Below are 13,533 nucleotides of genomic sequence, written 5' to 3'. Positions count from 1 at the left end.
AAATTCAATAAAACAGTATTTTGAGGTTATTTTTTATATGCAACATTTTAATGAATTACTCTTCTTGTGAGTTCAAAGTCTTATTCCGGTGAACTTCGTCCGATTTTCTCTTCTCTTTTCGAATATTTACTTGATTTACAGGAATTAAGTTTCGTAGCGCATGCAAAGTACTATAACATCAGGAAACTGGCGTCAAGGTCACTCCATATCCACAAATGCGAATCTACTTTTCGAAATATGCGAAGGCGTCTGCAGACTGAACTTCTCTTTTAGTTATGCATATTATGAGACAAAGTCTTTTAGAGAAGATGCGTATGTGATCATGGCAATTACTAAAGAATTAGATATGCTTTAAATATTTAATTTTAATGCTTAGAAGAATGTAATTTCTTGATTGAGTTTTGAAAAGAAAATCACGTTTGAAGAACAATGTAGGAAGATACTACCTGTATATTTCACATGAAATGTAATGCATTAAATTATATCTTTAATTAAATATTTTAAATTATGAAATTAATATTAAAAATTAATTATGAATGGAATTGTTTAATTAAACTTAAAAAAGGTACCCGATTCGCACAAATCTTTAATAATATTGTCACGCGTGTATGGGTTTGTAATGGATTGAATGCACACAGAACAGATAAACGTAATGGAATAAATGCACGTAGAACCGAAAGCGATAAAATTTATTTTACCAAAAGAAAAGCTTTACAGTTTAGGAATTTCCTCAAAAATACTCCTACAGCTCTCCTCACTATCACAGAGTACAATCAGTAGTTACACTTCAAACTGCAAAGAACGTTAAACACAGCGCAATGCAGAGCTCATCTAAAAAGGCGAAGCTTCTACGTAGATCTCTCAATATTCCGAACTCACGCTGAACTAGGCAATTGAGAAACTGATACTCTCTGTGATCTTATATATTAGATGTTCCCCGGCTGCCGAGAAATCTCTTATATCTTCCCCTTCTATAAATTACTGGAAGTCACGCGAAGGCCGGATACGGTTGCAGTTGTGTATAGGGATCAATTACAGTACCAAGTGCAGTTATACAGAGACCGGCCCAAGATGTCACCAAATGGTAGCCAAATTCGGCGACTTTTGGCGATTTCTTGCCAAATTTTGGGACAAAAATTAGTCGCCCAAACCATCTCTAGCTTGGCGATATCTCGCCAGTTTAGCGAGATAGCCATTTACCTCAATGTTAAATAGACTTGTCCCTGTAATCTTACTTTTCCGGAAGAGCTTCGTTCTTTTCAAGCGCTTCATGTTACATTGTACAAAAAAATACTGCAGTTTCACATGTGATTTCACTAAAATTATTTACATGTATACAAAATTTGTAGCAATATTAAAGTGCAGCGAAGCACCGTTTATATGTTTCTCTTTACACGTCTTTTCATCTTTAATCTGATTCATTCCTATTCAAGACATGGCAAAATATTTCAATTATACATCCTCACGTCGTTTTTTTCTAACTTCATGACGTTTCAGAAATTAAACAATTTTTCTGAGTTACCCCTTCCCCGGTAACGTAGATAAGGGAAAGAAGACGAGGTATCTAATACTAAACAGGGATTGAAGTCCGACTGAGGATAGAAGGAAGGTAGTTTGTATAATAAACAATGATAAGCATATTTTAACTGAACCACCTATTTGCTCTTTTAAGCTCTCGGCGTTTCGCTGAAGCTTCAGGATCAAACAGCAAATCAAATGACACTTGAAGATTTTTTTTCTCTTTAGGAAAAATTAAAATTCAAAGCCTGTTTAAAATATTCTTCGAAAAATGTGTTATTTACTCAAGTTGAACAATTAAAATAAAAGTGTTTTTTTCTCATTTTTATATTGCATTTTATAAAATTTGAATTTTTGCGATTTATAAAAGAAGGAAATATTTAGTTTTTTAACAATATGAATACTATTTTAGACAAACTAGAATCGAGTTTATAAAGTTAAATTTGTATAGCAACAATGCTGTATATTAGTAGCAGTACTGAAATTCTGCAAATCTAAAATATACGTATTGCATTCATAAATTGAAATTTCCGTTATACGTCCTTTTTGAGAGATCATTGAAAGGCATATAAACGGTGTTTTACTAAAAATTTACTAAAAATATTCGCTGCTGTTACCAGTGCAAATTATCCACCGAACAACTAATGTTAGAATCACGTTCCCTTAAAAATCTTTGGAAGGAATGGTGAGCACTAATTTTTTTTTTTTTTTTTTTTTTTTTTTTTTTTTTTTTTTCTATGCTAAATGTAAAACTTCTTTTGCTTTTTTCAACCTACGATGGTAGTGTCACAACCAAACTGATAGCTTCACCTGAAATCATAACCATATAATATCCAAACTGAACAGTGACACAATATAATATTTTAGGTTTCTGCGTTGATAAATATGAAAATTGTGCAGCGCAGTACATTTTCGTTTGAAAGACCTTTATGCACTATTTCAATAATAGACGAAATTTTTTAACAATTAGTAGTTAGAATCATTTAGAAACTGCCATTCATGAACATTAATGGAAAATGGGAATAAAGAGAGAGATTACATTTGATTACAATCCATATATTGCAACACAGTTTTATAATTATCGTTAATTTTTATATTTTAAGTTGATGATAACGTACGGTAGGAGATTTAGATGCAAATTTTGTAAAAGTGTATATGATATATCATATTAAACGAAATAAAGCTTCAGTAATAAAAATGCAATATGCAAAAATAGAGATTGTCTTTAAAAAGCCATATTTCGTTGCTGTGATAAGCAATCGTTTCTTATAACAACGAAAATAAGTGATAATTAAGTAATATAAATTGGCAGCAGCTTCGTTTTTGTCCTCCAGCGTCATCTGAGCTTTGAACACTTTAGAAAGCTTAATTAAATTTTACTGTTGCAATATTTTATTTACATTTAGCATGCACTGACTGGAAATCCTTTGTGATTAAGTAAATAAAAACACTTTTAGTTCTCTCTTAAATTTAGTTTTGAGCTTCAATCATGTTCTACAAACGCTTATGCCATTAAAATATAATTATTCTGTAATAAAATACGCTAAAAGACATACTACCATTTCGAAGATGTGAACTTTGCTATCACTGAAATCCTTGGCTTTTCTGAAATTATTTTTATTTCATCAAAAGATTTACAGTCTTAGCAACTTTTAACTTCTTAAAGAATAAAAAGTTAACTGTTACGATTTAATGCTTGACTTGAAGTGATTCGAATTTTCTTTTGAGCAGCTGTCAATTAATCACTTCATGTGCTTCCTGGTCCGAAACGTATCAAATAAAATTTAATCAAAACTTCCTCCATTTATACTGTCAGTGCAGCTAAGTTTATTACATTTTATGGTTAACAAAAAACTGTACTTGAAAAAATAAATCTGACAGGAGCATGGGCAAGTAATCGCCGAAAACATAGTTGTTAGATTCTTAGTTTCGTATTATGCGAATTCCTGTTATATAACGTAAACTAGTTGAAAGGAGAACTCCTCTAAACTTATCTTTTAATTAACAACCAAAAAAATAGCAATACCACATTATTATTATTATTATTATTGGTTGTTGTTGTTATCTGGTCTATGTATTTCATGGAAGAATGGTTGCCAGAGGTTCTTCAAAGAACTTCAAAGAGGTTGGTTTTCTACATTACTTTCATTTTTACAATTACAGATGTGTTTATTAAAAATACAAACATTAATTATTGATCAAAGGCCGCTTCAAAAAGATTACACTACTGAACGCGTATTGCTTGAAGGATTTTGTCTTCGAGACATATGGCTCCATTTTAAAGGATTATTATTATTTTTTTTTTCCTATGGCAAACCACCCTAAAACTATCTGGCTAAGGGTAGAAATTTATAGAGGATTTTATACGGAAAACTGCCTCGTGTTGTTAAACTTGAGAAAACCACGAAAACGCCCATGTAACAATCCCGTTTGTTGGAATTTGAACCCGCGTTGTACCACCATGGTTTAAGGAATGAATCAAATAGGATAGACCTGCAGCCGATCATTGCAATTTTGGTCACATGATACCTCTTCATTGAAAACATATAAGAAACTCTTTAACAGATAAAGTTCCATTTGGTAAGTCGCTCTTTATTCTACTAAGAGCGTTTAAACGAAACAGTTTTCTGCAATACTGTGGATACTTCGCTTTGATACGTGGTAATAAATTTTGTAGCATCAAGTTAAGCGTTTATAAAACGTCTTTTGTGTAGACGTCTCTCAGTGAAAAAGTCTGTATTTAAAAAACAGCTCATTTGACCAAGTTTACACCTTTCTATATTTTCCTTTAATTTTCCAGAAAAATTCTGAAGCTCAAAGTAGGCTGTTCGACTAAGTTTGTACTTTCATGCTTTTTTTTTTTAGAGGAGAAAACTGAACTTCAGAACTTTAATATTTCCGTTTTGGGTACTTTTATAGTGTTAAGTATTGTTTTTATTTATTTATTTGTTATTTGTTGCATTTTTATCTCATAATGTTGAAGTCTATTTATTTTAATAAAATTTGGGGATGCATATTTCTGTTTTATGTGTTTATTTCTTGTATAATGTTTTAGATCTTTTAATTCTGAATTTTTAAAGCCGAAGGACAGTCAGAACTGTCAGAAACTGTCTTGACGAAACCTTTTTTTGCCAAGTAGGCGATTTCTTGTCTACTGTGGCTTTCTAGAAATTTTCCAGAAATACATTTTCGAAGCTCTGGGAACGATTTTCCCTGAAGCTTCTAGAAGACAGGGCAACCTTATATAACAGGCTGCTTTGAGTCGTGGGAGTCAAGCTGTTTCAGAAACTTAGACTTGATTTAAAGAATTAACTGGATGAATCGTGAATTCAGAGCTGTTTAATACCTTTATATGTGATATTTCTGGTGCGTTAAGAAGAATTTATCTTATATCTGTGTTCCCCTTGAACTATTTACAGCTGTTTATTTCGCTATGTACTGTTATTTATTGCAGTAAACTGTCAATTTCTTAATCATATGGTATAGTTGTTGAAGAGACATTCACGAACTTGTAGCCCGCGACCAGTATAAAGAGAATTTACGGTCGAGGTCTTCCACAACGTGCTGTAGTAGTATGTCTTAAAATACTAGCAGAAAAGACTATGGGCTGAGAAGGTATCTTTCTTCAGCTTGCGTTCTGCTATTTTCTTACGGTGCATTAAAAAAAAAAAAAAAAAAAAAAAAAAAAAAAAAAAAGAAAGAAAGAAACGGAATTAGGTCATTTTCATTATCATTCAAACCTGGTTTCCATATCTAGTTCCTCCCTCCATCTTTTTACATTTCTTCTCCGTGACTCGCTACTCCCTTTTTTTTCCTGCGAAAGATAAAATCTCTAGCGGACGGGCTTATCATGACACCACCATGCTATTTTTCCCCCCACTTAAATTAATTTGAAAGTAAGATCTAATTTCTGAAGGTCAGAGGAGTTCGTGATTTTAGACACTACGATAATTGATGGAGATGAAAGGCGTTTTGCCACTCGTCTCCAGTTTTGTGAATATTCCATTTATTGCCTTAAATTCTATTAAAATCTTGTCCACCAAACCGCTTGAATTATCATTTTTAGAATTGAAACTGTTCCTGATTAATTAATCTAAGATTTTTTAATAGAAATAAATTAATATTTTTAGGAAAGAACTGTTTCGAATAAATTTCTCTTTTCTTCTTCTTAAACAGGTAAGATTGAAAGGGATTATGGCATTTCTCCTGTACGCACTGTTGTGGTTTAGTGTTCAGTGTTTAGTTGTTAAGACATTATAGAGTTTGACCTTTTTGATAGCATAAACGCGTATCAAATTCCTAACAGACTTGGAGCGAATTATCGCCGTGCCTGAAATAACAGTAGAATCTTAAAAAGGTTTCAAAACAACATTTTATTAAGACAGATCTTGAACATAAACCCAATTCTTGTGCTTAATATAAGTGAGCACATGTGGCCGATGTAATTTAAAGTAACAGTCAAATTCGGATTTAAATCTAAGCCTAACAGTCAAACACTACACAATTGATTTTAAATTTACACAATTGATTTTAAATTTACACAATTGATTTTAAATTCTAAGTTGGTTTAACGCTTTTTATCGGCGCAACAATTAAATGTCAGCAGCAATAACGTAAAACCAAAGAATTGCAACAGAGCTAACGAAACCTAGTAACGTGACTTCGAGAGGCAGAATCACGCTGTCTTACAATCCTAAGCCTTCGAATTGAATACTTTCTAACTGATTTGCATCTCTGAAAAAAACGTAAAAAAGAAGTTATAGTAAAGGTCTAATCATAATAACTATCTACTAGTTAATTAAAATAATAATGACCCTACAACATCTAGCTGGCAACGAGAATATTCATAGTTTAATTTCCAGTGAAGAAGCAGTTTATTTTTTTACGTTTTCTATTCCTTCAAATAGTCTATATCAGGTGTAGAGAATATAAATAACTCGTTTTATATGTTACGTAGCACATATCTCAGTTTTAATCACTACTGATTCAATATTACAAGACTTTCTTCTTACATTCTTGTATACTAGTAAGTCTTTAATTTATCTGAATTTCCAAACAGAATCGTTCATAATTTACCAACAGGTGAATTTATTGATTCTTACCACATTTGATAAATTAGAAAGATAAATTGTTTGACATAATTAAGTGGAAATTTCAGTTAGATTTTAGGATAATTTATTTTTTATTTTTGCTCTAAATATCTTTATAACTTCTTAACTTGTCATAAAGTTCAATGTGCTTTTACAGGCGACCCTCGACATTCGTATATTCTACTTTTGCATATTTTTAAATAAAATTCAATTTTTGAACGTTTTTTGTCGATAATGAAAAGATTGCTGGCGAAGACTAGATTAAATGCAGATTCAAACACTGTGTTTAGAGCAAAGAATGGTTGGTTCAACAAATTTAAAGGGAGATATTCTTTGCATACTCTTAAATTCAGTGGAGAATCGGCTGATGTAGATAAAGATGTTGCGAATGAATATAGTTCCTCTTTGCCTAGAGTAGTTGTCAATGGAGAATACTCTTCTAGTCAAATATTTAATGTCGATGAGATAGGTTTATTTTTGAAAAAATGCCCAATCGTACATTTTTATGGAAGGAAGAATCAGACATAAAACTTCAAAATACTGGGCATATAAAATTGAAACCATTGTTAGTTTATCAAGCATATAGTACCAGACCATTAAAAGGGAAAGATAAAGGATTGCTTCCAGTCATTTGAAAATCAAATAAAAATGCCTGGGTTATTGTGTTAATATTTAAAGACTGATTCACTTTTTATTTCATATCGGCAGTTAAGCAATATTGTAAAAATAATAATTTACATCTTAAAGCATTATTATTCTTAGACACTGCTCCAGGATACCCAAAATCTCTGCAGAATTTATACCCGAAAATTAATGCTGTGTTTCTTCCTCACAGTACTACCTGCCTCTTACAGCCCATAGAACAACCAGTTATAGCTACGTTTAAATGGTATTATATGAAGACAATAACGACTGAGCTGTGGCGTAGCTAGGGTGGGGCAAGGGGGGACATCTGTCCCCGGGCGCTTAATGGCAAACCGCACATTGAGTTGATCAATGTTAACGAATTTCGCTTACTGCGCATGCTCAATGGTGTACCGCTGGCGTGGGAGAAAATACTGGCGACTAAGCATAAGAAACCCTACACAAGCCTGTTTGTCATGTAGGTCTTATCAACCGTTTACAATTGCAACAGTCTATTTCATTTACTTACAGTAATTTATTTGACCTTTAATTCAGTAATTTAAACTAGATTTAATCCTTAATTTGTTAAAGTATATATGAATGGAACGTGTGGTAAATACTCAATTGTTTTTATTCCTCAGAAGTATAATCAGCTAATATATCTTGTAATGTTTCTTGTTTTGTAATCCTTTTTAAAAGAAACTTTGGGTAGTTTACAATCGACATTTACACTCCAAGTAATGAAGCAGCTTACAGTCTGACACGTTTTAAAACCTCGAACTGTTTACGCCCAAGATAACACAGTATAAACCATATACTGTATTTATCTTCTTTTTAAATTGCGCCAAAGTCGTAACTGCGCCAAATTCTCTTTTGGGCACGCGCAGTAAGCGAAATTCGTTTAACATTGATCAACTCAATGTGCGGTTTGCCATTACGCTCCCCGGGCGCAGCATCCAGGGGGCGCCAAATTAATGCTACGAAATCTTTTAAGGAAATGTTTTCCATTCTTGGTACACAGAAAGGGGCGCAAATTCTTCAGTTGACCCCTGGCGCTGGAAACTCTAGCTACGCCCCTGCGACTGAGGCGATCAAGGTAACTAACAGGGAAGATGGACCAACATTAACAGATTTTCGGAAGGGCTATAACACATGGAACGTAATAAATAATACAGGAGACTCCATGGGTTGAAATAAAAGAGTCGACAATGAAAGGTTCCTGGAAACAATTATGCCCGCAAATTATGAGTAATTTTATAAATTTTGACGAAATACTGGAAACTATAATACATGAAATAGTTAGCTTAATGAATGAACTAAAATTGGATGTCAACAAAGAAGATATTCATGAGTTGATTGAATCTCACTCAGTACCTCTGTCAAATGACTATTTAATTCAGCAAGAATGAAATACACAATGAAAGTGAGAAAACAAAAGCTGATAAAAACGCCCAGACTATGAGAATTAAAAATATGAATGAAGCCTTCATGCATGTGGATAAATTTTGACTATCATGAAAGAATGTAATCCTAACGGATAATATATACTATCTTAAGTACATAGAGCGATTGAGGACACAGCATGTTATAGAAATCATTAACAAGAAAATGACTGCCTGTACATCATCTTTATTAATAGATTTCGCAAAAAGTAATAATGTTTTCCGAAAATCTTCATTGTTAGCTTCTGATAAACTATGCAAAAAAAAACTAAAATCATCACTATACACTTTTAATTTTTCGAAACAATTTTCATTTAACGATGCTCCACAATATCCCAAAAGAAATAAAACAGGTCAGCTTCAAATTTATTTTCATGGATTTCTATGATCCGTTCTAATGTTCACATTCAAACTATGGCATCTTTTGTCTTCGTTGAATTTCAGTTGCAGATGCAAAAATTCTGATTCTGAAGTCATATTTTCCCTCAGATTATCTTGCAGTTTATAAAATGTTTGAATCTATTCTGTAGTTGTAAAAGTCTTACAGTTTCATGTATAGATGCACTTCATACCGATAAGAAAGAAATGGCTTTTGAGGAGCATAGACGCACAACTTCGAGAACAACTTTCCAAAAGTTATAATAACAATAATTAACTGCAATTAAGTTCTTCTTTGAAATATACTGGCAATTAAAGTCATAAGCAGTTTCTATAGAAGAAAAAGTCACAGAATATTTCAAACGTGAAAATAAATTATTTACGAGGTAAAAGTTTTTCCCTGGCTGATAATTCCTATCTGCATAACTTCATCTATTCCTAAAAGAACTACGAATAAGCCAAAACGGTTATGTTAAAGAACAATGCTTTTACTAAAATATTCCTACTCTTAGGTCAGAGTTTTTGGCTTTAAATTACTCAAGTTGTCGACTGAAAATTTTATTATTCATAAATCATGAGTTGAATTGAAAGACTTAAAAGACTTCACAGAAAACGATAATAATCTAAAACTTTTCTTGTTACAGTGGCTACTCGGGGATCTGTAAGACCGGTTTCTTGGGCAGTCGTAAATGTCACTTCATACCGATAAGAAAAGTTGATTTGTATTATTTTTGTCGTAGTATGCGAAGTCAGCACAAAATTACACTTTTAAATTGTATTCTTCAAAAGACTACCTTTTTTGTAGTTACTGTAATTGTTTTCCAGAAAGAAGAAAGTAATTTAGGGTTTTGTTTGAATTATGCAAGCAAGTATGAGGTTGGAAAATGTAACAAGAGGGAAGACAAAGCCTTTGTATTCTTAAATTTATTTGAGCATGAAATTGAGATTTGAATCTCGCAAAGGAAGAAGTCACGTCTTTGTGGTATTACCTAAAAATCATGTTTCATGTTATTAGAACTAAAGTAATTTCCTGTTAAATTTTTAACTTTTAGGAGAATGTAAAATAATTGTGGGGAAAGTACTATAATAGTCTGAAATACAGGTAATTTCAAAAGTCGTTCATACTAATTCTTATTAAAAACTCTTGAAGTGCTTTAAGCGAACTTCTTTGCATTCATTCTGTGTAGTTTTGGGCTTATGAATAGCACTTTCGTAGCGTTTTGGAAGTCTACAAAGCAAACCCTCTCAAATCCATTTGATATGAGGTATGCTTTCAAAGGATGAAAATTTGTGCAATTTTTATGGGAACTGTAGTCTACAGAATAATCATCACAAACCTCAAACATTGTTATCGTATTTTGTATTTGTTCTCATAAGATCTCCGTCTTGACACTATAACTACGGATCAGGTCTTGTCATTGCACCGAATCCTCTGTACTGGCCATTTCAACCGCTCATCATTGCTAAAAACAACACTACTGCGATACTATTATAATAATTGATACTTCCTCTAAATTCGTATAAAGTGAACAAACACTTGTGATACTACCATAAAAGTTGTGACTTTTGATATCACCGTGGGAAAATACTTTTATTGCTTTTGCATGAAGTGCTTGGAAGATAATTGTCTTTTGCTGTTGCTAACGGCAGCATGTTTGATTCCTAAATGCAGGAAATGGAAGCATCAATCCCATTGTATTTCATACGATGGAGTAGCCTTATATTTTACAATGATTCTGCAGAATATCTTAAACATCTTCGCTGATGTTGGACGGATGATGATTCTTAGGACGATACAGTAGGGTTCTTCTTTGACCTTTTTGAAGCCATCATTGAATATTTTCTTTTGGGCAATAATAGGAAAAAGCAGATATTCTCTGAAAATATTCAAAATATTGTCTATTTGTAATAAAGGATTCCTGCAGAATTACAAGTAGTAAGACATTTTTCATGCAGATATTTTTCGTTCAAGGAAGAATGGTGACGAACTTCGTTCATTGAGTGCCGATGCTATTAATGAATGCACAGAAACGTTATACAACTCTCCAGAATTTATTTTAGCTGTAAACAGTAATGAAATTATTACAGATCATAACATTTATTACACCCTAAATTAATATCAAACCATATGCTTATTCTTCCAATGCGTTGTATTTATTGCTATATTTATTGAATTACATTACCAAATGAGACAAACTATTATACTATACAATTAAATTTATATGTCAGTAATATCATATTATGTGTCAAGTTAAAACAGATAATTTCTGTAAGTACAGCAGTTTTCTAAATACTGGGAAGCGAAATATAACAATTTTTTGTGAATGTGTGGGTTGGTAGTACTCCCTGAATGTTCTATATTTTTTACCAGTGCCGCTTATTCGCAAGTGTTAACATATATTTCTAGAAAAAGTTTTAACAGAAACGATTCAAAGATTTTCTTAATGTCGTTTCATAAATAATTGTGGTCTTAGCATGACGGAGCGCTTGGCAGCGATGCATTGGCCATAATAGGACTAGTCCGTCGGCCACTCAGATCCCACCGTTTATTTATCTTCGATTATTTCTTATGGGGATATCTGAAACCTTTGTTTATAAAAAATCCACTTTACTTTATTAAGGATTTCGTTGCTGAAATATCATATGAATGATATTTGAACTCAAATATCATTTGAGAATGCCCATTTGCAAAAAGTACCTGGCATCTTTGAAACTATTCGCCAGTAACTGTATCGGCGTTGTCAACTTCTGATCAGCTCTTATCATTGCACTGAATCCTCTGAATTGCCCATTTCAATCACTCATCGCTGCTAGAAACAATACTACTACGGTACTATTATAATGACTGTTACTTCCTCTAAACTCGTCTGATGATACCATAACAAAGTTCTTGAACTGCGAAGTGTTTGTCCCATGAGTTCTGAATGACCCAATGTAAGAGCAACATCAATCTAAGACTGAATATCTCATACTTTTTTGGCGGCGATATCGTAACGTTTTCGTAAAATAGCTTAAATTTCATTCTATGTTCATTGACGTTGATTTAAATAACTTATTATTTCACCTGATTGAGTGTCTAATGCTGTATTTTCAAAAATGAAAATGAATTCAAGCTTGATATCTAAAAAATATATTCTTAAATATCTCAATTATCGATAATGTTTCTTTAACTCCTTTTATTTACTCATTTGTTGAAGCAATTATGCAATGTTTGTTTGTGAGTTAGACTTAATATGTTTAGTCTAATTATTTTTCATATATGAAATACTTTCATTCATGGTGTTATTAATATTATTATTATTTTTCAGAGATGGCTGGATCCTTTGGCAAAGATATCAAAGCAACTAAAAGGTATTTTTTAAGAATTTAAATATGTACTATATAAGCTCAATAGGAAAAAATATAGAAAGCTTTTTCTAAGCAGTATCGCTGTTTAATAACAGCGACGAATTAGAATAACTGATTGGTTTTTAGTAGTAGCTCATAATAAACATAACAATGCATTTTGAAGAGGCATCGAATTTCCTTTAAAATATATATATATATATAAGTCGTTGTTAGGCAATGTGCATTGCTTTGTAACTGAATATATTATAAGATGCTAGAAGAATTCTTTTTTAACCCATAGTGTAGCTTTGATTTGAAACCTTATGAGTCTGATTTAAATTTAACAGTATGACTGGAACTGTATTTAATGTTAAGGCAGTCATTAGTATAGTAAGAAGAGAAGAAGAAAAAGTTACAAAGTAACTTAATTGGTAACAGTAAAATTTTTTATCTCTCACTACTTGTGTTTTAGTACATAAATTAAGTTAAGTCTCGATATTAAAGGGTGTGAGATTACAACAGTTTGTCTAAAGCAGCTAAGAGTTAAAATTTAATTGAGAAACTGAACAAAAATCTCTGTAAATAAAATAGTTCTAACTATAGAAATTCATATTTAATGTTCGTTTACCAAATGGCAAACAATTCGGGACAAAAAAACAATACAGATGGAATACTCAAGGCAGCGAACAATTCTCTGAAGCAGAAAACCATCTCCGTCAATCTAAGTGATAGTTATTTAACTTAGACCCGCGTAACTAAAATGTGCATTGAACTTCTAGGCGGGACAAACTAGCACGAAGAAAGAATAGAACAGGGAAGAGGAAAAAATAAAAATTAACTATTAGGCGAAGTAACACAGAGTGTGGTCATAAAAAACTTTCCCTATGTGTGAACCCCTAGCGGCCTATCCGCTCAATAAGTCAAAGTGAAATTTCAGATACTGCTACTTGAAGAAATGCACTCTAGATAGTCATGATTCAAAACAATAGAGCTTTCATGTTTACAATTACAATGAAAAAATTTCGAAACTTTGGAACGGCAGCACCCGCTCTTTTCCCTGCACAAATTGATCAGCGCATTGAAAAACCATTAATGGCGTTAGAATGATACACGTATGACGAACATTGCTAGCGTAAAATATTTGGAAAAAAAAA

At 32.3% G+C, this 13,533-nt stretch overlaps 1 protein-coding gene across 3 annotated transcripts in view; it reads left to right on the top strand.

Annotated features, from left to right (window-relative positions):
* Positions 1-13,533, top strand: part of LOC118193369 (band 4.1-like protein 4A) — a 254,951-nt gene that overhangs the window by 101,864 nt on the left and 139,554 nt on the right. For all 3 annotated transcript variants that reach the window (XM_085810688.1, XM_085810687.1, XM_085810686.1), the window contains exon 3: positions 12,361-12,403. In XM_085810688.1, the coding sequence (XP_085666814.1) occupies positions 12,361-12,403 (43 nt within the window). The remainder of the gene's footprint in view (positions 1-12,360; positions 12,404-13,533) is intronic.

Source organism: Stegodyphus dumicola, chromosome 2 (assembly GCF_044657685.1).
Source record: "Stegodyphus dumicola isolate Sdum_Otavi_A_Nest chromosome 2, ASM4465768v1".
NCBI classification, from domain to species: domain Eukaryota; kingdom Metazoa; phylum Arthropoda; class Arachnida; order Araneae; family Eresidae; genus Stegodyphus; species Stegodyphus dumicola.
The sequence above is the reverse complement of the archived record's forward strand: the minus strand, read 5'-3'. Positions and strand labels throughout refer to the sequence as shown.